The sequence below is a fragment of the Gopherus flavomarginatus genome, chromosome 17 (assembly GCF_025201925.1).
Source record: "Gopherus flavomarginatus isolate rGopFla2 chromosome 17, rGopFla2.mat.asm, whole genome shotgun sequence".
NCBI classification, from domain to species: Eukaryota; Metazoa; Chordata; order Testudines; family Testudinidae; genus Gopherus; species Gopherus flavomarginatus.
The window spans coordinates 16217844-16242345 of NC_066633.1; the positions used below are offsets into that span (position 1 = coordinate 16217844).

The 24502-nt window shown below is 45.9% G+C and overlaps 2 protein-coding genes across 5 annotated transcripts in view; one reads left to right on the forward strand and one right to left on the reverse strand.

Annotated features, from left to right (window-relative positions):
• Positions 1-24502, forward strand: part of ASTN2 (astrotactin 2) — a 595125-nt gene that overhangs the window by 267382 nt on the left and 303241 nt on the right. The window lies entirely within an intron of this gene.
• LOC127036201 (histone H4-like) lies at positions 2107-2418 on the reverse strand. Its single transcript, XM_050926915.1, has one exon. It carries the CDS (start codon positions 2416-2418, stop codon positions 2107-2109), a length of 312 nt encoding a protein of 103 aa, XP_050782872.1.

The following is a 24502-nucleotide window of genomic DNA, read 5'->3' on the forward strand; positions in this document are numbered from 1 at the left end:
ACTTTACAATGATCAGAAATATCAGAATGCTCCTAAAAAAGTGCCAGAAAGGCATTCTGGAGCTTTCCAGCATGACTCCAGCACTGATCCAGCCAGACCGCCTTCAGGATCTAGCCAGAGATCCAGCCAGGTGGCACTTGATCTGCTAGGAAGCCATCTCCTGTGGGAATTTTCCATGATGAAGATGATGATAGGTGCCTAACTCCATTTGAAAATCCCACTAGGTGCTGATCAGCATATTTTGGAGCCTTTAAAAATCTGGCTCTCATCTTCCCTATGCCTCAGTTCCCCATCTGCAATGGAAAATAATAGCACTGCCCTGCCTCACAAGGGTGTTGTGAGGATAAGTGCATTAAAGAGTGTGAGTCACGTAGATCCTATGGAAGTTGAAGCCAGATAAGTACCTAATATAGCTAGCTAGCCGAAAGGGACAGCCCTGCAGGAGAGCAGATCACATCCTACCTCAGTTCTTTTCTGTCACATGTAGCGCAAAGGCCTATTTTGAAAGAGAATCAGCCAACCCCCTCGTTGCCTTGAGAGCTGCAGAAAATTGCACCCCCCCCTCCCCACATTGCAGCATGGCAAGCGGCAGGGTCAGGAACAGGAGCTCTGACGAAGGCAGGCTCCGCTCGCCTTCTCCAAAGCAGGAGAATTACGAGCAGTATAGATTATTTTAATGGACGTGTTACTTCCAACGATGCCACCACCATCTGTTCTTCCCCAATTATGGATACAAAACCCCAGCATGTTTCTCCATTCTGGCAGTGGAGAATGAAATATAAGGGCCATAAAAGCATGGATATTCTTTAAACAATGCAGTTGGCACCTGTGATATTTTCCTCCGCCTTCAGGCACATGTCAGGCCGGAAATGCTGGCTGGGCCTGATGCAGCTTTCCCTGCCCCAGCCAAGTTCTGCTGCATCAGAGGCAGCTATATTGATAAAAGGAACAGGCTTGCATGCCGCGTGATTGGCCCAAGCTGTGCAGCCTAGTCGAATGATTAATGCTGACCGAGCATCTAAACGCTACAAAACTCGACAAGAACATCCTACCTGTGAGGCGGCGATAAACAGGAGCGAAGCTTCTTTAGCGGGAGGGAATCGAGACAAGACATCAAAGTCCTGGATTCCATCAAGGGAATCACCCCCTGCAGCTAGAGGGAGAGCCCTTAAATCTTTTATTAGGGATTTTCAGCCGCTACCAGAATTAAGATAGAGGGGATGAATGATTTAAAAAACAGATCAACTAAACAATTGCCCCTGAAATAAAGCTGCCCAGTACCGATCAGTGCACCTGTGTCCCACACCACGTCCTGGCGCTGCAGGTGGACATGTGCGAGGGCGGTAGGAAGGGAGAACAGAAACGCTGTCTCTGGTTCAAAACCTGCAGTGGGTATCACCTAGAGACCCTGGCTGAGATCAAGGTTCCATTGTGTTAGGCGCTGTACATACAGATGAGAGCCAGTCACTGCTTTGGAGAGTTCACAATCTAAAGAGATATGGAGTGGGAGCAAAGGAGGATTGTTATCCCAGTTTTTCAGCTAGAGAATCAAGGCATAAGAGAGATTTTTACATGATCGAAGGGAGCAGGTGGCCCAGCCAGGGAATGAATCTAGGTCTCCTGAGTCCCAGTCTAGTGCCTTAACCTCAGAACCATCCTTCCTCTTGAATGTAGGCTGCTGTCAGTTGTCTGCTAAAGTGTCTTGTCATTGGCCATTTCAGGGCCTGCTGACATCTTTAACACTATCTTGTTAGGGGATTGTGATTATACCATGGGTAGGTCCTATCTGCATAGCCAAGAATCGTATTAGAGCAGCAATACAACCTGGTAGCCTGGTGCTTATCACCTGATCTCCAGACATGCTCTCTTTGGTAGGGTGAGCGGACCCCAGAAGTGCTTGGGTAGCCTGATGTTTATACGCATCGCTGGCGAAGAATGGTTTGCGCTGTGCAACAGGCAGTGTTGTTTTGGGGTTAGAGCGTCAGGAGTCCTGGGTTCAAGGCCTCGTTAGTATGATTATTATTTATTATTTGCATTGCAGCAGTGCCTGGGAGAGTCTCAGTTGCGGACCAGGACCCTGTTGTCCTGTTGACTTTAGTAACTCGTTTAGCCGCCAAAACCATAGAGAGTATGACCCTGGCGCTTCAAGGCATAAACCACATTCATAGCTGTTACAGTCTTTCGCTTGGCATGTTCAATGTAAGTGACAGCATCGCGGATCACGTTCTCTAAGAACACCGTCAGCACTCCCCGGGTCTCTTTGTAGATCAAGCCCAAAATACGCTTCACTACCCTGCGTCGAGCCAAGCGACGAATCGCTGGCTTGGTAATACCTTGGATGTTATCCCAAAGCACTTTACGATGGCGCTTGGCACCGCCCTTCCCCAAGCCTTTACCACCCTTACTGCGACCAGACATGGCGAAATCAAATCACACACAAGCCTGTTGTACTAGGCACCCCATACAGACAATCACTGCTCCAAGAAGTTGACAGGCCAAGTGATCTAGGTGCCTTTTTCTCCAGTGCCTCAGGCAATTCACTTTGCTGCCTTGTGCCCTGGTTTCTCTGTCAAAGGGGGATGATATTTATCAGCTCTGGAAGTAGGAGATTGTTATTCATTAAGTGGTACCTTGCAATGTGATGGGAGAGGGCGTGATAGAAATCATTAATCTGAAAGCACAACCTGGGGAGGCCTGGAGATGCCTCGATGTGTTTTTCAATCTCCGGCCTTGAGCATCTTCTACCCTGTTCCTATAGGGTTTACTCCGGGTGCTCAGCAAAGAATCTCCTGGAGAATGTGGAGTTGTTTGGTTTTTGTGTTTTGTTTTGTTTGTCCTTGAGTGTTCTGTTTTGTTTGTGCGTGTTCTTGAGAGTTTCAAGGCTCTTGCATTGTAATGCACAGTCAAAATCCTGTGAATAACAGTACTGATAAAGCCACTCAAAACAATTCACAGTGAGTCTAGGACAAGACTGCTGAGGTTCATCCTTAACGGAACAAGTGGAGGCCTCATTCATAATGTACTAGGGCTGGATTCAATATCGAGGGGTTCTTCTTAACTATACAAACAGAACTGGCTCAAGCCCCACCCAGTAATTTGGGAAAAATTACCACCACCCCTGGGTGCCTCTAATGCTTCTCCATTCACAAGCACTGAGTCTGTATATAACACAAAGAAAACTTTTATTAGAAGGTAAAAGGAGCCGGGCATTAATTTGGGAAAACACCACAACCACAGTCACAAGCCTGTATGGGGAGCTGCTCCCCCCTGTCCACCCAACCCCTATGCATCTGGACCTCCCATACTCAACCCCCCTCCCCTCTGAACCTCAACCGTGCACCCAGACACACACCCCTGCCAGCACCCTTCTCCCCCACAAGGTGGAGAACGCCCTGCAGCTTGAAGGTCATGGTCGTTGCTTAGAGTGCACCTGTCCCTAGATAGAGGTGTGTGTTGCTCCTGCAATGACAGTGAATTTGAGATTGAGGGGAACTCCCCTAAGGTGCATGGCTCCATGCTGCCCCTTTGGCCAGAGCTGTTATTTGGGGTCTTGCAGGGTTGGTCCCATTAGGATGAGAAATCTGCGATATGAGCCAGGTACATTTTTTTGGAGTAGTCTTGTTTATTCACCACAAAGTGTACACACAGCCCCTGAATACAGTAGAAATAAAGGAGCAAGGAGTTCCCCTTGCTCAGAAACCTCCTAGTCTGCCACCCCAGCGAGCTCTGTGTCCAAGTAACTCTGACCTCCTACCTCGGGTGGCCAACTTGAGCCTGAGAAGGAGCCAGAATTTACCAATGTCCATTGCCAAAGAGCTGCAGTGATACGTCATCAGCCCCCCATCAGCTCCCCCCCTTGCTCCCAGCACCTCCCAGGCACCTGCAGCCTCACTGATCAGTGCCTCCCCCTCCCTCCCAATCAGCTGTTTTGTGGTGTGCAGGAGGCTGGGAGGGGAGGGGGAGGAGCGAGGGCACGGCAGGCTCAGGGGAGGGGGTGGGAAGGGGTGGAGTGGGGGCAGGGCATGTGGCAGAGCCAGGGGGTGAGCAGCGAGCACCCCCCTGGCATATTGGAAATTTGGCGCCTGTAGCTCCAGCCCCAGCGTCGGTGCCTGTACAAGAAGCCGCATATTGACTTCTGAAGAGCCGCGTGTGGCTTCAGAGCCAATGGCTGACCACCCTGAGCTACCTCTTTTTTTGGTCTAATTTCAGCTGTTGGGTTCCGTGTGCTGGTGCTCATTGGCATTGCTGGCTTGTGATACACAGGATGTCAGACTAGATGGTCGGTTTGTCCTTTCTGGCCTTATGACTCCCTGGGTCCTGCAAACAACTACTCCTCCAGCCCTTTTCTCCCTGTAACACACACAGGCTGTCAAACTAATCATAGTCTCAGAGCTTCCAGTCAATGAACCCCTCTGTCCTTGCTGTGACCTGCCCTGTGCTTTGGGTGTTCCCTCCATTGCTTGAAGCTGCCTCTTCCACATAAAGGGACTTCATTGCTCTCCCATTGAATCTGAAAGGCTGCTTGCCACCCCCATTGGTTTTAACTAGGTCTCTGTATCAAAAACTATGACGTGTTTAATGCCCATTTTGCTGCTGCTTCCTTGCAAAGGTTAATTGTGATCAGATGCTCGACACATTTTCTATTAAGAAGAAGAGGGAAGGAGCACAACTTGGACTTGGGAAAGAACAGGTTAAAGAATATTTAGATAAATTAGATGTAATCATGTCAGCAGGGCACGATGAAATTCACCATAGGACCCTTAAGGAACAAGCTGAATCAATCTCAGAACCATTAGCAATGATCTTTGAGAAGATCCCAGAGGACTGGAGAAGATCAAAGATAGTATCCATCTTTAAGAAGGGAAACAAGAAGGACTTGAGAAATTAGAGACCAGTCAGCCTAACTTTGATACCCAGAAAAATAATGGAAGAAATTATTAAACAATTTGTAAGTACCTACAGGATATTGTGATAAGAAGTAATAGCCAGCATAGATTTGTCACGAATGAATATTGCCAACCAATCTAATTTCCTTCTTTGACAAGATTACTGACCTAGTGGGTAAGGGGGAAGTAGTATATCTGTATGTTGATATTAGTAAAGCTTTTGACATGGTCCCACATGATATTATCATAAACTAGGGAAATATGGTCTAGATGAACTTACTGGAAAGTGTGTGTACAACTGGTTGAAAGATGTACCCAAAAATGTAATTTATCAATGGTTTGCTGTCAAACTGTGAGGACATATTTAGTGAGGTGCTGGAGGGATTGCTTCTGGGTCCAGTAATCGTCAATATTTTTATTAATGACTTGGATGGTGGAGTGGAAAGCACGTTTATAAAATTTGCAGATGATACCAAGCTGGAATGGGTTGCTAGAACTTTGGAGGACAGGATTAGGATGCAAAAATGACCTTTATAAATTAGAGATTTGATCACAAATCAACAATATGGAATTCAGTAAAGACAGTGCAAAATACTACACTTAGATGAAAAACCAAACGCACAATTACAAATTGGCGAATAAGTGGGTAGGCAGTAGAACTTCAAAAAGGGAATGGACAGGGGGTTATAGAGGATCACAAATTGAGCCTGAGCCAACAAGGTGATGCAGTTGTGAAAAAAGGCTAATATCATTCTCGAGTGTATTACCAAGAGTGACATATGTAAGACATAGGAGGTAACTGTTCCACTCTACTCAGCACTAATGAAGCCTCAGCAGGAGCAGTGTATCCAGTTTGGGGCACCACACTTTAGGAAAGGTGTGGACAAATTGGAGAGATTCCAGAGGAGAGCAAGAAAAATGATTTAAAAGGTTTTAAAACCCTGACCTATGAGGAAAGTTAAAAAACTGGGCATTGCTTAGTCTTGAGAAAAGAAAACTGAAGGAGGGACCAGGTAACAGCCTTCAAATATGTTAAGGACTTTTGTGAAGAGGACAGTGATCAATTGTTCTCCAGCTCCAAAGAACATAGGACAAGAAATGATCGGCTTAATCTGCGGCGAGGGAGATTTAGGTTAGACATTAGAGTAAAAATTTCTAACTGTAAGAATAGTTTGCTCAGGAATAGGCTTCCAGGGGAGGTTGTGGAATCTCCTTTAGTGCATTTTTTATTTTAAGAACAGTTTGGACAAACACCTCTCAGGAATGCTCTACGTTTACTTGGTGCTGCCTCAGCGCAGGGAGTTGGATGTGATGACCTCTCAATGTCCCTTCCAGCCGTATCTTTCTATGATTTCAGGATTCCAGTGTAATAGTATAATGAGTGTCTGGGAAAGGCAGAGGAAGTTTCCCTTTATAATGATTTTACCCTCCAAGCTCTGCTGATCCCCCTTGGCTTGCTAAGGGCTTTCTCAGAATTTGCAGCTTGAGCCTCACGTGTCTGTGGTACTCGGTTTCATGAGAGCTGCTGGCCATATCAAGAAGAACTGTCCTTTTGCACAGGCGATGCAGCTTTCAGTTGTTCCTCTCTATTCATTGCAGAGTGCCTTTAGTTTTATTCCTCAGGAATGCTCTTTTCTCCTTTGTATTCCCTCCATATCTTAGTAAAATGGTTAAGTGTTTTCCGCTGCTGCAAATGCCCTTTTAGCATTGGGCAGGTTCCTGCTGCTGCCTTCTAAACGCTGACAATGGATTTCATATTTATTTCTCTAGTACCTTTCAAAGGATTCCCATTGTATTCTGCACAGTCCTCTCCCGTCCCCTTGGCTCTGACAGACTCAGAGCCTGCATTAGCAGTCAGGCCGTAACTCCTTGAATTGGAATAGGTATTTAAAAAGGGGAGGCCGGGGGGAAATGATGGTGGGAGAAAGAAAGAGACCCTGAAATGGCAGGGCAAGATTTTCTTTTCTCGTCTCATCAGGCGCCTGCCGCTAAACGTGAAGCTGGAGAGCAGATTCCAAGGCACAGCTCTGTCTGATCTGTTTTGACAGATCTAATCAGGCAGGAATAGTGATGCCCAAGTCCCACACACCAGTGTCTCCCTTTGTGGATTGCAGTTCAAACTGAATATCCTTCACAATTATATTGTCAACTGAAACAAACCTGATGACTGCACAGCTGTGGACACAGGGGGTGGGGGCCTGGGGGACATCCCTCCCAATGCACACCTGCCTTCAGCAGGCATCATTAACCCCTGAGCGCTCAGGCCAGCTGAGAAATCTTTTGTAGCCATTTCTGGGGTGCAACTCTTCTGGGTGCAAAAACTGACCCTAGGGAGGGGTCCGCCAGAAGGGGAGGGGTCTGTCTTGGCCCTTACCCGATGCATAAATTATTTTTATATGATTTTTGTTTTGTTTTGTTTTTTTCCTAATCAGAAAATAATAGAAAGTCAGGACCGTCCCTATAAAATCAGGACATCTGGTCACCCTATTCTCCTCCCCCCCACCCCTCACTATCTTCCTGTCTTCTCTTCTCCAGACTAAACAAACTCACTGTTTTCAGTCTTTCTGCATAGGTCATCTTTTCTGGACTTTTAATCATTTTTGTTGCTCTCCTTTGGATTTTTTTCAAATTTGTCCACATCTGTCCTGAAATGTGCTGCCCAGAACTTGACACAATACTCCAGCTGAGGCCTTATCAGTGCTGAGTAGACTGGAAGAATTACTTCTCGTGTCTTGCTTACAAAACTCCTGCTAATACATTCCAGAATGATTTTTGATTTTTTTGCAACTGTATTACATTGTTGACTCTCATTTAGTTTGTGATCCACTATAACCCCCAGATCCTTTTCTGCAGTTCTCCTTCCTAGGCACTCATTTCCCATTTTGTATTTGTGCAATTGATTATTCCCTCCTAAGTGGAGTACTTTGCATTTGTGCTGATTGAATTGCATCCTATAATTAAGACCATTTCTCCAGTTTGTCAAGATCATTTTGAATTCTAATCCTGTCCTTCAGAGCACTTGCAACCCCTCCCAGCGTGGTGTCCACAAATTTTATAAGTGCACTCCCTGTGTCATTATCCAAATCATTCATGAAGATATTGAATAGAACTGACCCAGGCCAGATCCTTGATTGTGAATCATTGATAGTTAGTCGCTGATTACTGTTTTCCAACCAGTTGTGCACCCACTTTATAGTAGGGTTGGCTTGGCTATGTTTCTCTCATGTAGCAAGAGAGCTGTGCATCACACTTTATAAACTATTAGGAAGACAATTGTGTTTTTCTCTATCAGATAAGGACTGGCTACAGAGCTTCCTTGTACACACCAGATGTGTTCCTCATAAGATCGTGTAATGCTCTGCCAGGTATGGCAGTGGTTGGCTTACACAAGGTATTTTAGACACACCACCACCTAGTATAATACAGTATAATGACCAGTATAATACAGCTTACCATTCTGTTACATTTCCTTATTAAGTTCTTCATTCTTACCATTTACACTATCATACTGCCTTTGAAGTTCAGTATGGAACAGTCTGTTTAGTGTCTCTCAATCGTACTGGTTTTCTAATTACACAGCCCAAACGCATAATAACGTGGTCATCTGGCTGTCCATTGTTTGCAATGACTGGCTGTGGTTGGTTTGAAATCTTTGAGTCATCATCATCTTGTTTTGTGTCTGGCATCTGTAGAGTTTGCTCTGTGGATGGTTGTTTCTCAGGAACAAGCTGGGGGGTATTGCTAACACGGAGAAGGACAGGGATACTATTCAAGAAGATCTGAACCATCTTGTAAACTGGAGTAATAGAAATAGGATGAAATACAATAGTGAAAAGTGCAAGGTCATGCATTTAGGAATTAATAATAAGAATTTTGGATATACGTTGGGGGCGCATCAGTTGGAAGCGACGGAGGAAGAGAAGGACCTTGGGGTACTGGTTGATAGCAGGATGACTATGAGTCGCCAATGTGATACGGCTGTTAAAAAAGCAAATGCGATTTTGGGATGCATCAGGCGGGGTATTTCCTGCAAGGATAAGGAGGTGTTAGTACCGTTGTATACGGCGTTGGTGAGACCCCATCTGGAATACTGTGTGCAGTTCTGGTGTCCCATGTTCAAGAAGGATGAATTCAAACTGGAACAGGTTCAGAGACGGGCTACGAGGATGATCCGAGGAATGGAAAAACTGCCTTATGAAAGGAGACTCAAAGAGCTTGGCTTGTTTAGCCTGGCCAAAAGAAGGCTGAGGGGGGATATGCTCGCCCTATATAAATATATCAAGGGGGTTAACGTTAGGGAGGGAGAGGAATTATTTAAGTTTAGTACTAATGTAGCCACGAGGACGAATGGGTATAAACTGGATATTAGGAAGTTTAGACTTGAAATTAGACGAAGGTTTCTGACCATTAGGGGAGTGAAGTTCTGGAATAGCCTTCCGAGGGAAGTAGTAGGGGCAAAAGACTTTCCTGGCTTTAAGACAAAGCTTGATAAGTATATGGAGGGGATGTTATGATAGGATCGTTAATTTGGGCAATTGATCTTGAATTACCACCAGACAGGTCTGCTCAATGGTCTGCGGGGAGATGTTGCATGCGATGGGTACTGAGTTGCTGCGGAGAACTCCTTCTTGGGTGCTGGCTGGTGACTCTTGCCCACATGCTCAGGGTTTAGCTGATCGCCATATTTGGGGTCGGGAAGGAATTTTCCTCCAGGGCGGATTGGCAGGTGCCCTGGAGGTTTTTCGCCTTCCCCTGCAGCGTGGGGCACGGGTCGCTTGCTGGTGGTGTCTCTGCAGCTTGAGGTCTTCAAACCATTTTTGAGGATTTCAATAACTCGGTCCTGGGATAGGGGTTGTATAAAATTGGATGGGTGGGGTTCTGTGGCCTGCCTTGTGCAGGAGGTCAGACTAGATGATCAGATTGGTCCCTTCTGACCTATGAGTCTATGAGTCTATGAGGAACAAACTGTAGATGTCGATGGTTTGTGTTGAGCTCCCCACTGTCGGACTCAATCACATATGATCTGGGCGCTGAATTATTTTTCTTTAGCACAGATGGAGTTGTACATCCTTTTTCTCCACCCAGTTTGACGGGAACATGGTCATCAGGTGCTAGACCCAGCAGTTCTCTATGACATCAGTTGTAAAAGTGTTCGTAATCTGTTTTAGCCATTTTATCTGATTTGGCTACTGTCTTCATGTCTGGTCACTTTGGGAACAGATTCTTCTCCAAAGTTGGACCAGTAATTCCGAGTTGCCTCTATATCCAGTAGCTGCTACTGGTGTTGATCTGTAACTCAGAAGACCAAGGAATGGGTCTTTTTGCTGTAGGATTTTCTGCACAGCTCTCTCAGTCTTTCCATTTGCTTTTGGGTTATGTGGGCTGCTAGTAATATGATCAAGATCATATTTTGTTTGGAATGACTTAAATTCTGCTGCAGTGAATTGTGGTCTATTGTCAAGTCGCTAGTTGTTTTGGAATACCAAAGAGAACAAAAGTGCACTTCGGTTTCTCAGTAACTCTGTGACGTATTATGTCTTTCAAGTACATTATTTCTATATACCTGGAAAAATAGTCCACAACGAGCAAGTAATGGTGTCTTCTGAATCTACATAAATCTGCAGCTAGACTCTTCCAAGGTCTCTCTGGTAGAGGTGTTTGTACACTGCATGACCCAGCATTGTCTCTTAAGTACATTTGTACTGGATCTCCTTTCAAAACACTGATATCCTCAATCCTCCATCGAGTTGTTCCACCTTCCTTACTCGGCCAGTCATGTCTGCCACGCTATGATTGATAAGGTTGCTGATCTTTGAGCCTTTGATCACAGGCGCTCTGGATGCACAGCGTTTGTCTTTATCAGTTGTTTCTGTGATGAACCTGGTGCATGCAGTTCAGAATACTTCCAGGGCTAGTTGGGGCTGTGTCAGGTGACTTCAGCTCTGGGAGGACTTGAAGGTAATTGTAAGTCCCTTCTGTGACATCAGCTCCTGAGTCAATTTTAAAGTCAATAGTCTTGCCATTAATAGCCAGTTTCACTCTCTTGGTAGGCTCTGTCATCACAAATGATAGATCAAAAAACAATGGCTCTTGATTTTCTGTAATATGAGTCCAACTCCCTGACAGCTTTGATGTGACAAACAGTTGCAAAATATCCATAGTTCATGCATGTATTACACCAAGCGCCTCTGGCTGGAAGTGCATCCTCTCTTGAGATATGGCTTTTTTCCCATACCTCGTGCATGTAGGCTGGAATTTGTCCCTTTTAGCCTGGGAATTCTCTCTCCTTGCCTCGGGGGTTTTATGAAATGACTTTCTAACACTCAAGTGTCTGTCTATCGCTTCTAAGCTAGTTTCAGGTTTTTTCAAGGTGCTCCTGCATTTTGTTCTGTTGTTAATTCTGACTGCTTTGCTAGCTGCATGGCTTAAATCTCTGTTCATTTGTAGCTGCTGTGACAGGTTTTTATCTGTTAACCCAATAACCAGTCTCTCTCTGATAGTTTCATGTTTTGCATTCCCAAAATCACAGTTTTCAGCCAATGTATGCAGAGCTCTTATAAAACATTCAGCATTTCCGCCTGGTTCTTGAATTCTCTAGTGAAAACGTGCTCTTTCATAAACCACATTTCTCTGAGGCATAAAGTATGTATCAAACATAGCCAGAACCCTTTCATAGTCATCTTTGTCATTGACTGCAGTAAAGTCAAAGGATTTAAAGATATGCCCTGCTTGCTTCCCCATAGCATAAATTAAAGCAGATACCTGTAGATTTCCAGTGCAGTTTGTTTGTAATTTGCAATCTGCTTCCAATCTGTCCATTGTGAAGGTTTGTCAAAGCTGAAGTTCTCTGGGGCATTGAAAAGTGACATGTTGATGAACTCTTGCAATCTTTGTTGCATTTTTCGTTCTATCTGCAACCTTTGCTGCTGTTTTCCTTCTGATTCTGGTGTTAGTTTACTCATGACACCATGTCATTTAGGTAAGGCTGAGGTTTATTTAAATAAAGTATTTTACATGCAGTGCCACCTAGTGACTGGATAGTGTAATACCATTTAGCTCTCCATTGCACCAATGGTCCATCCTGGAAAGCTTGGTAATTCCCATGGGAGTTAGGCACTTAGGTAACTTTGGAGGTCTGGACCTTTGAGTGTCTAATGTTTTGTAGTTTACACACCCACATGCCTGTCTCCAGTGTAACAAACGTGCAATTAGCACTAAAAGGTGGCAGTTATGCTTACACATTCTTCTACATTAATCTCTAAATTCGGTCTCTTAGGCTGTACTGGCTTAATATTAGTGTTTGTCCTGGTTAAAAAACAAAAACACAACCCTACCCCCCCCCCAAATAAAAACAAATCCACACAAAACAGGCCCCACACAAAATATGTGTCTCATCTGGGCTGGAACTCTCCTAGCCCCCAAAAACTGAGTGAAAATGGGGAGCTGAACCATGGGTTATAATACAGCCCAGGCACTTGCAGTCTGCTGCTCTCTGCCTTTAACCATTTTCCTCCCTCCTCCCCCCCCCCAAAGTACATCATGATTGTTTTACCATGTTCAGTTCTCCACTTAATTTGTCTTGTTTATTTACCCAAGCAGAAAGTCAATGTTTTCTTCATCTGCCATCAGGCTTGGTGGCAACCAGTGTGGTTGTAGGAACAATAACAGATGCAACAGAGCTGAGATCCAGATTCTTTTTTTTTCCCCTTCTTTTTCATGCTGATTCCCTTTCTAGAATACACCTGGCCCCAGGTGTGACTAGGTAGCATTTCCTGCACAGTATAGCTTCAGGCAAAGCTAAAAATGCATAGCAGTTGCCTTTGGAATTGAACATCTGGGAGCAAGCTTGAGAGCCAGCTCATTACAGGGAAGGAATTCCTAGAATTGATGCTGTCCCTGTGCTGGCTGTGGCTGTGGTTTGTTTGTGGAGCTCTCCACTATGGGGCTTAATCTATACTAGAAGCTACCATTCTTCCAGCAGGGTCTGGAATTGATACTTCAAAGATATTGTCTAGATCAGTGGCTCTCAACCTTTCCAGGCTGCTGTCCCCCTTTCAAAAGACTGATTTGTCTCGTGAACCCCCACGTTTCACCTCACTTTAAAACTACTTCCTTACAAAATCAGACATAAAAAGACAAAAGTATCACAGACATATTGTTACTGAAAAATTGCTGACTTTCTCATTTTTGCTGTATAATTATAAAATAATTTGAATATAAATATTGTACTTCATTTCAGTGTATCATATAGAGAACAGTATAAAACATTGTCTGCATGACATTTTAGTTTGTACTGACTTTGTCAGTGCTGTTTATGTAGCCTGTTTTAGAAGTAGGCAAATATCTAGAAGAGTTGATGTACTCACTGGAAGACCTCTTTGTGTCCCCAGGGGTACACGTATGCCAGGTTGAGAACCACTGGTCTAGATTGCACTGAGGGCTTTCCACCCACCAGGGAAGGCACAGCACCTGCCCCAAAGATATGATTATTTCAGGCCCTGTCTTTCCCTGAATGCCACGCCCTGTAAGCATCCCCACAGCAGTCAGTAGGGTCCAGCACGGGCACAGAGGTCTGCCCATGCAGTCCAAGTGGTCAAAGAGATCGCAGCCCACATCTTTATAATTGCTTGTTGTGAGGTTTTTGTTTGTTTTTGTTTTTTTCTTCTTTCCTATATATCTAGGATCTGTAGGGCCCATTTATCACAGTGTCTGAGCACCTCACATTCTTTTAATGAATGAGACACAACAAAACTAAGTGACTTGCTCAAGGTCACACAGGAAATCTGTGACGAAGCTCGAAACAGAACCCACATTTTCCGAGTCTCAGGCTAGCACCTTAACCGTGGCACTATCCTTTCCTGAGGTGTCTTTTGCCCTCTACAGTCTCCCCCGCTGCCCCTCCCCTAACTCCCGAAACCTGCCCTACAAACCCAGATTACTTGAATATTCATTCCACATGTTCGTGCCTCCTCCTAGGTTTGATACTGACAGCCTCCTCTTACCATGACTTCTGCGCCATCCTCCCTCAGCACAGCAAACGCTGCCTCTCACCCTTCCTGTCCTCACCTTACTGAGAGTATTTCCTCTCCACTGCACGTGTCCCCAACCAGTATAAAGGCAAGGGCGTGACTGCTGAAGTCCAAGGAAGTTCTGGGTGCTCCTCACCTCTGGAAACCAGATCCCGAGGAAAGGAGCTTTCAGAAGGGCTCAGCAGCCAATTTCAGTGGCAGTCAAGAGCCTAAATACCTTTGTGGCTCTGGACTTGAGTCCTTTTGAAAATCTGTTCCTAAGGGTGTGTCTTCCCTGCCGAAGTAACTTGGGCCATTGGCATCTGGATTAGCCTAGCCTGGGTGTGACCATTCGCCCTGCAAAGCCCAAACTGCATTACTGTATCTTCACTGAGCGTATATCCCAGGGTTCTTTGTGATCTGAACTGTTAGATTCTTTCCCAGGCAATTGTGTGTCCTCCAGGGGGGAGGCATTGGAGAACTGTCAATGCTCAAGTGATTTAGTTTTTAGACTGTGTCCTCACTACAAAGTGAGTACGTTGCAGCCCAAGTTAAAATGGAGCCCAGGCTCTCACCCACTATCCCAGCTGGTCTGGCTAGCCCAGAAGTATTTGTGTGGGGATAGCAGTGGGGTTTGGGGTAAAACCCAAGACATACCTTAAACGTGTAAAGTTGGGCCTACTTTTGAAAATTTAACCTTCAGTAACGTCTCTGCTTCTGTTTCCTCATCTGTGGAATGGGGATATTTATCTACTTTTAAAAAGTGCTTTGAGGGCATCTCATGGAAGTCGTTGTAGAATAACAAAGGATTTTAATATCTATTTGCATAGAAGCCTCCCTAATAACCAGCCCTGTTGAACAGCGTTTTGTAAGACGCGGTGCATGGACTAGGTTTTGAAGTGCGCTCTAGAAAGTAATATTCAGGGCTCCATCCCTGACTCCTCTCCTTTCTGCCTCTTGTCGTCAAACAATTCCCCAATCGCCACATGCCCCGCCCCCCCTGCCACCCTCATCCCTGTGTGAAGGACACAAATCCACACCGTGTAGAGGTCAAGCATAGGAGTTTATTACACACAGCGCTGGCGGAGTGTCACCCTGCTTATTAGGCTCAGAGACACTGCCAATCAATTGATTACAACAGAATATATAGATTTTCCATGGGCGGGGGAAAATGACAGGGTAGGCAGTTCCACACCTCGGGATAGATTTTGCAGCAAGTCAAGATAGCCAATAGTTGAAAGGTTGCATAATGTCTCTGCCCATGGGCTCAAGTTAGCAAGTTAACATTTAATTAATACTTTGATAAAATGTTGTTAGTATAAAATATATATGTTGAATTTTGATTTGCAGTCCATAGGAATGGAGCAACTCCTTTGATTGTCCAACAGGTACATTCCTAGGGGTTAAAGCAAAGAACCAGTGAAAGTATATGACAATATAGATTGTCTCCTTTATATCTTAAGGCAGGCACTGGTCTCTGGGAAGGGAGATGGAAGGATGCTATATCTTATACTGACACGTGCCAACTTTTCATAAGCTCAAGGCTGGATCTGTGGGAAGAACATTCCCTACAGAAGAGACGAACACAATAGGAACAGGGATTCGTTGTTCAATCTGCAACTCTGAATAAGACACAATTATTTAGTTCTTAGCTCCAACACCTGGCAATGTGCTGACCAGGCCTATTTTAGCAAAACAAGATTGTCTGTTTACCCCAGCTTTCTCTTAGCTAATCACTGTTTGCTAGGCCTCTGGTCTCTTGACCAAACTCTGGACTTTGGGTCTGGAAAAAAGCTAGCGCAATCCATGTACCAGGCTGTTATATAAAATGCACATGGATTTTAACCCTTCAATGTGTAAGAATGAAATTAAACTTTGGATATGCCTAGTCTTGAACTGCTACTGCTTTAATTCATCCTCCTCCTTGAGAGGGGGTAGCTAGGTCTACCCCGGGGGTTAAGTCGGCATATGTCTCTCAGAGATATGAATTTTTCACACCCCCGTGAGGCTTAGCTAGCCGATCTAAGTTTCCAGTGCTTAGGGTCTCTCTACACTACAATGGTACTGCAGCAGTGGTAATTTTGTTGTGCAGACATTTACTACAGTGATGGAAGAGAGTTTTCTCAAGAGTGAAGAATTCTTCCATTCATGTAGCATGATCTAGTGTAGTGCTGACAGGTTCATTCCTTTAAGGACAGTTCCACCTGTGGGAGATGAAATGTCCCACACCTCTTCTGGAACAAGCCTAGTCACAGTCTGAACACCCATTTCCTCCCCTTCTCTGTGAGTAGCAGGCAGGGGGGCGAAGGTTCCCTAAAATCCAGTAGTGCAGTATTGATTACTCTTTTTTTTCCTCCTCAGTAGACTGAACTTTCGGTGATTGCTAATAGCCAGATTGTTGGAGTGCCTCAGCAGCCTCTGTTTCCAGCGAATCGATGGGAGCGCCAGGCACTAAGTAGCTGTCAGCAGCGGCTCCGGGCACCAGCTCTCCAAGTGCGTGCCTGGGGTGGCAAGCCATGGGGGGCGCCCCACCGGTCCCTGCGAGGGCGGCAGTCAGGCAGCCTTCGGCGGCTTGCCTGCGGGAGGTCCCCAGTCCTTCAGATTGGGCGGCAATTCGGTGGTGGGGACGCTGAATCCACAGGACCAGGGACCTCCCACAGGTGTGCTGCTGGAAGCCGCCTGACTGCCATGTGTGGGGTGGCAAAAAAGCTAGAGCTGCCCCTGGCAGCTGTGAAAAATCAGGGCATAGATGTCTGCTCCTGCACTACTGGCCACTTCCTATTTATCTCGTCCAATTCTATCGTCATTTCTAAAGTGCTGATCACTGCTGCATCCAAGCACTTCATATGGATTTACAAAACAACAGCAGCAGCAGCAGCGTAATGAGAGCTGGCCGGGCTTGGGGCTGGGAGCTGGGATGTATGTGAGAGAGAAAATAGCTAAGTTCCTGAGAAACGTGGAAGAAACTTTTCCCCTGTTTGTTTTCTACCAAATATGACATCTCATTTCTTTCCTTAATTGACCTCATATACCAGTGTATCTGTAGAGCAGCCCATTGGAACAGAAAAGTTTCCCACAATGCATCTTTGGGAAGACAAGGATAATCGAGGGAGAAAAAGTGACTACTCACACCTGTACGTGGCATGAAGATGAGTGTGTGCCTGTACAGTAATGCCTAGCACTCATAGTACCTTTCAGCTGCAGATTGTGACAGGCTCTTTACGGTAGTGGATGGAGTGTAATTATTCCCGTTTTACAGCCAGGGAAAGCAAGGCAGAGAGGGGGAAGCACATAAAGCAGAACCCAGATCTCCCAAGGATTTAGACTTGTGTCCTCATTACTGGGGCCAACCTCGTTTTGGGGTTAATATGGTGCATGTGGGTTCTAAAATTGGTCATTCCCCTGAAGCTCACTCCACAGTGTTTCACTTGAAGTGATGACCTTTGTCGCTTCCTGTGACTTTCTCAGGCCTTCTCCCCAGGCAGACCTCAGCTGAGCGTGTCCTTGTGGGTCAGGAGGGGAAGACCGTCTATCACTGTAATCAGGCTGAAGCCCCGAGCTCCTCAGCGGGCTTCTCATGTATTTTGGCCAGATTGCTAGCTGATATGGTTACTATGGCAGCAGTGTGGACCATACCTCTGTGTGCGCAAACTACACATTAATCCACAGCGGGGTTGTATGCAAAGTGGCAGGAGACTATTTAATTCTTATTCCTCCCAACCTTCGCTGAATAGTAAATTGGGGCTGGAGGGAAGGCAGACGGAAAGTCCAGTGAGCCTTCTGCAGGGGGGAATGCAGGTCATTAGCTTGTGACAAATGAATCACCAGCTGGTTTTTTTTTGGGGGGGGGGGCGGTGATAAATGAGCAATGACCTTACATGTTGGGTTTGCTGGATGCTAATTATTTTGAGAGGCCAGAAAAGAAAAGGGTGATTGGACGATCAGTTCCCTTCCATGTCTCACCTGTTTAATTATGGCCTTGTTTGGAATGTATACATGTGAGACGAGTGTTGCCTGAGGATCTTATCCTATACCAGTGAAGCTGATGTGAGCTTTTGCCATTGAACTACAATAGAAATAGAATCAGTCCCCTGATTGTTCTGTTCTCTTCTCTTCCGTTTGATTGTAGGCAGGGCTAGAAGCACAATCTATTATTAAGGTTGCCTGATACCTCCCATTATAAAACCCTATTTTTACTTGCTTATAACTCTGCCAAACTTAGACTGTTCTGAAATTTTCCATGCCAGGTGTCTGCCTCAAGCTAAACTTTTTAGGAAAATTTCAGCCAAAACAGTTCAGCCATTTGCAAGAACAAGGCTAGAGGAAAATGTTTCATTGGCCACATTGAACAATTCCAGTGGCCTCTTTTTGGAACAGCTTTAGTGCCCCCGTGCTTTGGAGCAGGGCCTTGACATTTGGCACAGGGGTTGCCTTTGTGTCAGGGATGTGTCTTTTGCTGTGCCCATGAAAACCAACCTACATTTGGCTAAGTTATAAGCCTCTGAAAAATTGCAGTTTGCACATGCTCAATAGAGACTTCTATTCTAGCGACAAAAATCTCCAAAGATTCCATCCTCACTGGGCATACTCCATGCCCTCATCGTGCCTAATGCTCACCAGACTGCGTGCGCACCATCCCCACAGAATGATGGACCGTGTTCCAGTACAGGGTGAAGCCGGAGTGTTCCTGTAAAGGCTGCTCCCGACTGCTTTGGGCTGGAGTGGGGCTTGGCATCAGATCCAAGAGCAAGGAAGCCTATTTCTCCTGTGTTCTCAATGACCCCCCTCCGCGGGCACCCAAGCAGCATGGAGATGGAAGTTGCTGGATTTGAATGCAGAGGGCACAAGAGCCAGACCTGGGGTGGGAGGGAAAGGCAAGGAGTGGGGCAAGGAGTTTGGTTAGAAGGGAATTGGAGGGAGGAGAGAAGTTATGACTGGAAGTGGTTGGGCAAGGAGACTGGGAGTCATGTGGAGCAATTTTAGAACCCAGTTCCTTTCTATCGGAGTTAGGCACTTAGGTGCTTTTTTAAAAATCCCGTTAGGCTCCTATGTACATCTGTAGGAGCATTAAATATCTGGTCCAAACAGAGCACCATCCATCGTGTGCACTGAATATACCTGTGGGAGAACAAGTAGGTGCTCTTGTCATTAAAGACTATATCATAATGCAGACACACACGGGGGTGAATAAGGTGCCATGGCTCAGTTCAGTTCTGACATTTCTTAACTTTGGAGCGCTATGGCTTTGCAACCTTAATACTGTTCTGTTGACCATAGTGTTTTTGTGTACAATTCTGTGTAGGTTCTTATATCACCCTCATCCCCGTAGAGTGGGAGCACCTTCCAATAGTGCACTTAGTGAGGTGTTACTCTATATATCCCTAGGTTTGTAGAGCTTCAGGTGTGTTCCTTACATCCTTCCGAGAACCCCAGGGTTAGCCTGGTTGGGAGTCTGAGTTGACTGTTAATTGATTTTGGATGTCTGACTTTCACCAGCCACCTCGGATTTGGGCTTCTGACTTGCCTGAGTAGGAGTGAGGAGGGGAGCAGGGGTAGAGTTTTCTTTCAGTTCTGAGAGTCTCTGGTAAATTGGGTTCTTGGTGGGTTTCAATGTGGGTAGATAAAGAACCAGATCGACGTGTAGAGACTGGCCGCAGGGGAGATGAACAGCAACCGGGAGGAGCTGGCACTTCTCTTTCTTCCTCTCCCTGAAGGAAGTTTGTCCCTGCCTAGTCACCTGGCTTTCCTTGTGTGGGGGCTCTGAAGTGATCAGACATCAGGCACAGAGCAGCCTCCAAGTACCATACGTGACTGTTCCTCTCACCAGTCACTATGTGAGAGACTTGGGCCAGAGTCTGGGCTTCTTATGAATCATTGCAACACCCTCTGCTTCCCTTCCCCCTCAATAGCCCAACTTGGGGTGGAAGCCCATTTTACCCAGAGTTAAGCCCCTTTCCCCCCATCATTCCGGATACAAGAAAGTACACCAGCACCGTTCAGTGCGGCAGTTTTGTTTTAATTGATAGGAGTTGGTTTCTTCCTTTGGAGCCTTTTCCAAAGCCCATTGAGGTTTAACAGGGGTTCTTACACCATCTGTGGGTATGTCTACACTGCGACTAGACACCAAAGCTGGCCCGTGCCAGCTGCCTTGGGGTTGTGGGGCTTGGGCTAAGGGAGGGACTGTTTAATTGGGCTCAGGGTCTCTGGGACCCTCTCACCTATCCGGGTCATAGAGGCCAGTTTCCAGCCCAAGTCTGACCACCTGCACCACCTAAGCCAAAGCCCAGCAAGTCCTAGTCAGCCGGCATGGGCCAGGGATGGGTGCTTAATTGTAGAGTAGAGATAGCTTGAGACATACACTTAATGCACTGCAGTGCTTCAGTGTGGACACTACAGCCACAGGAGGGGTTCTCCTGAGAGGTAGTAGGTAGGTCAACAGACGAATTCTTCCATCAACCTAGCACTGTCTATGCTGCAGGTTAGGTTGTCATAGCTACTTTCCTTGGGAGCAGGGCCGGCTTTAGGATGTGTGGGGCCCAATTCAAACAGTTTTGACAGGGCCCCGGCAAGGATGACTTAAAAAAAAAACAACATGTAAAAAACCACGTGGGGCTTATACTCACCGGGCGGTGCTCTGAGTCTTCGGCGGCACTTGGCTATGGGTCCTTCACTCACTCCAGGTCTTCAGCGGCACTGAAGGACCCACCACTAAAGTGCCACCGAAGACCCAGAGCAAGCGAAGGACCCACCGCCAAAGGGCCACTGAAGACCCGAAGCGCCGCCAGGTGAGTAAAAATTGGCAACTCTAGCCAGGGAAGGGAGTCTCACTGGGCGCGGGGCCTGATTCAGGGGAATTGGTGGAATAGCCCTAAAGCCGTCCCTGCTTGGGAGTGTGGATTTTTCACACCCCTGGGAGATGTACATAGCTATGCCAATGTAAGTTTTCAGTGTAGACCAGACCATAGAATCATAGAAATGGAGGGTTGGACAGGATCTTGAGAGATCATCTGTGCTGGTTCCCTCACTGAGGCAGGATGAAGTAAGCCTCCTAGACCATCCCTGCTAGGTGTTTCATCTAACTTGGTCTTAAAAACCTCCAGTGATGGGGATTCCACAGCCTCCCTAGGAACAGTGCTTAACTACCTTTGACAGTTAGAAAGTTTTCCCTAATATCTAACCTAAATCTCCCTTGCTGTGAATTGAGCTGATTCCTTCTTGTCCTACCCTCGGCGGACATGGAGAACAATTGATCACTGTCCTCTCTATAACAACCTTTGATATGTTGGAAGACTGTTGGTGAGTTTTGGATCAAAATCTTGCCACTGTCATGAACCACACTCATTTACCCTGGATTCAACATGTCCTCCTATGTCACAGAGCAGCACAGACAACTCATTTTGACATTTTTTTTTTATAATCCACTCATCAGCATGTTATTGGAGAGCCTGGTTCACAGGCTTCAGGGGAGAGAAAATTACACAGTGCATTTTAATTACTGAGTCCAAGCAAAACAATTATGCTACTTACTAAGATTTAGTTTGAACTTAAAATTAACATTTTGAGAGGACAGATGGTGGGGGGAATTGCTTGGCAAACTTAATACTAATAAAAAGATTAATAAGCAAAGAAAAATCACTTAGTAATTTTCATTTACTTTTTTTAAAAATTATGCATTGCTTCAAATTGCATATAAACCTCTGCCATTGTAGAGGGAGAGGGCTTTTTTTTTTTTAACTAGGTAAATACATAACTCAGTAAATGAGTTAATTAATGCTCAATTACCATCAGTAACTAAATATTACTGCTGCCAGTTATTTGTTGAATGGACACATCTTTTTTTTCCTCATATTAATGATTTAAATTATTAATATTGTGCAGCTACAGATAACCTTTCCTGCAAGTTTTCCTAAGTGTCATTGTGGTTTATGTGAACAGGTATCTCACTGCTCCAAGCTGTTCCTTTCACAGCTCAGCATATGTAGCACCACCCCCAAGTGTTCCAAAATCACAAGCCAGGTACCTCCAAAATCATAAGATTTAAAACAATAATAATTTTGGACGTGCTTTTATTTGCTTTCTGGTTTTTGAGCATTTAGAGTGTCACATTTTCCAGTTTTTCTCTGCAACCATGAGAAGTGGAAACATACTGGGAGAAAAAAAAAATGAAAGCTGAGATTCTCACATAATCACATGACTCAAGAAGCTGCAGCTTGAAGGAAAACAAGAATGCAAGATGTGATAAAATTATGAGCGCTGGGAATACTTGATTTTGAGCTGCTCTGTCTGGGTGGGTAGGGAATAATTCTTTTTAACATTAATCAATATTTAGATTGTGATCATGGAACAGAGGTGGGCAGACTAGGCCCTGCGGGCCACATCCAGCCCACGGGACCCTCCTGCCTGGCCCCTGAGCTCCCTGCCGGGGAGGCCACCCCCGTCCCCTCCCCTGCTGTCCCTCCACCCCCACAGCCTCAGCACTCTGCACCACAATGCTCTGGGTGGCTGGGCAGCGCAGTTGCAGAGCCGCGGCCTGACCCAGTGTTCTGGCGGTGCGGCTGTAATGCTGCCAGCCACTGGTGCTCTGTGCTGCATGGTAAGGGGGCAGGGAGCAGGGGGGTTGGATAGAGGGCAGGGGAGTTTGGGGTTAGTGGTCAGGGGGTGGTGATGTGGATAGGGGTCGAGGCAGTCAGAGCGTGGGGAACAGAGGGTTGGATTGTTGGATGCGGCAGGGGTACCGAGGGGGGTCAGTCAGGAATGAGACGGGGGGGTTGGGTGGGGCAGCAGGAGGCAGTCAGGTTTGGGGTGTCTGGGGGTGGTTAGGAGACAGGGAGCAGGGGGTAGTGGAGTCCCAGGGGGGCCATCAGGGGGTGAGAAGCCTGGCTGTTTGGGGAAACACAGCCTCCCCTAACCGGACCTTCATACAATTTTGGAAACCTGATGTGGCCCTCAAGCCAAAAAGTTTGCCCACCCCTGTCATAGAATCATAGACTATCAAGGTTGGAAGGGACCTCAGGAGGTCATCTAGTCCAACCCCCTGCTCAAAGCAGGACCAATCCTCAACTAAATCATCCCATCCAGGGCTTTGTCAAGCTTGACTTTAAAAACCTCTAAGGAAGGAGATTCTACCACCTCCCTAGGTAACCCATTCCAGTGCTTCACCACCCTCCTAGTGATTTTTTTTCCCTAATGTCCAACCTAAACCTCCCCCACTGCAACTTGAGGCCATTACTCCTTGTTCTGTCATCTGCCACCACTGAGAACAGTCTAGATCCATCCTCTTTGGAACCCCCTTTCAGTTAGCTGAAAGCAACTATCAAATCCACTCTTATTCTTCTCTTCTGCACACTAAATGCGCCCAGTTCCCTCAACCTCTCCTCATAAGTCATGTGCTTCAGCCCCCTAATCATTTTTCTGCCCGCCGCTGGACTCTTTCCAATTTTTTCACATCCTTCTTGTAGTGTGGGGCCCAAAACTGGACACAGTACTCCAGATGAGGCCTCACCAATGCCAAATAGAGGAGAATGATCATGTCTCCCAATCTGCTGGCAATTCTACTTATAGAGCCCAAAATGCCGTTAGCCTTCTTGGCAAGAAGGGCACACTGTTGACTCATATCCAGCTTCTCATCCACTGTAACCCCTAGGTCCTTTTCTGCAGGACTGCTTCCTAGCCACTCGGTCCCTAGTCTGTAGCAGTGCATGGGATTCTTCCATCCTAAGTGCAGGACTCTGCACTTGTCCTTGTTGAATCTCATCAGATTTTGATAGCACTCAACATAGGCTAGGCACTTTCCAAACACAGAAGAAGACATGTCTCCAACTCTAAAAAGTAGACTTCCTAAGGCTCTGATTCTGCAAGTGCTAAGCCAAATATGTTCCTCCAACACATATGGGTGAGCAGCAAGGATATGCACCTATTTAATTGTGGTAGGATTGAGTTTTCAGCATGTGAGTAACTTATGGCTACTTTACATTTCCAGAGTGGTAGAAAGAAGCATTAATTTAAATGACAATCAAGCCCTAAATATGTGCCTTGTGGTCCCAACCATCCATTGGGATCTGGGTTAAACTCGACCCATTTTGAACCAAGAAAATCAAGGTTTGCTGCACCCTCACTACCAGTTTTCCAGTGCTCTGGAGCAGTCTGGAGAAAGTGTTAGTGATCTCTGTGGATGAGTGTGTTCTAGGATGTGAGCAGGAATAGAGACAGGTCTCTGAAATCCCATCTCTATGTTCTAGACCTTCATCCTCTGATGTGGTTAACCCTCGCTTATTGCCCCGACAAAAGCCAGAATTTACTGTGCTCTGAACCAAGTGTTCTATGTTTTATTATCAAGCCACTGGTTTCTGGAAATGCACAAACTTTTTTAAAAAAGGTGCTGCCACCCATGAAATTGAATGTACTGATTCTGAGAATAATTATGCGCCCTGATAGCTGCAGTGAACTGGGAACTGAGACATGCAAATCACAAGACTCTTATTGAATGTGGTTTATCATCTATATTAGCGCTCATGTGCCTCTTCTTAAATCTCCTCTAGCAAAGGTTGCCTAGGAGACCAGGCATGTGTCAGTGTATAGCTAGGACATCTTACTTGCACTTCGCTTGTT

Coding starts and splice junctions, on each gene's coding strand:
- LOC127036201 (XM_050926915.1), bottom strand. CDS start 2,418: ATGTCTGGTCGCAGTAAGGGTGGTAAAGGCTTGGGGAAGGGCGGTGCC.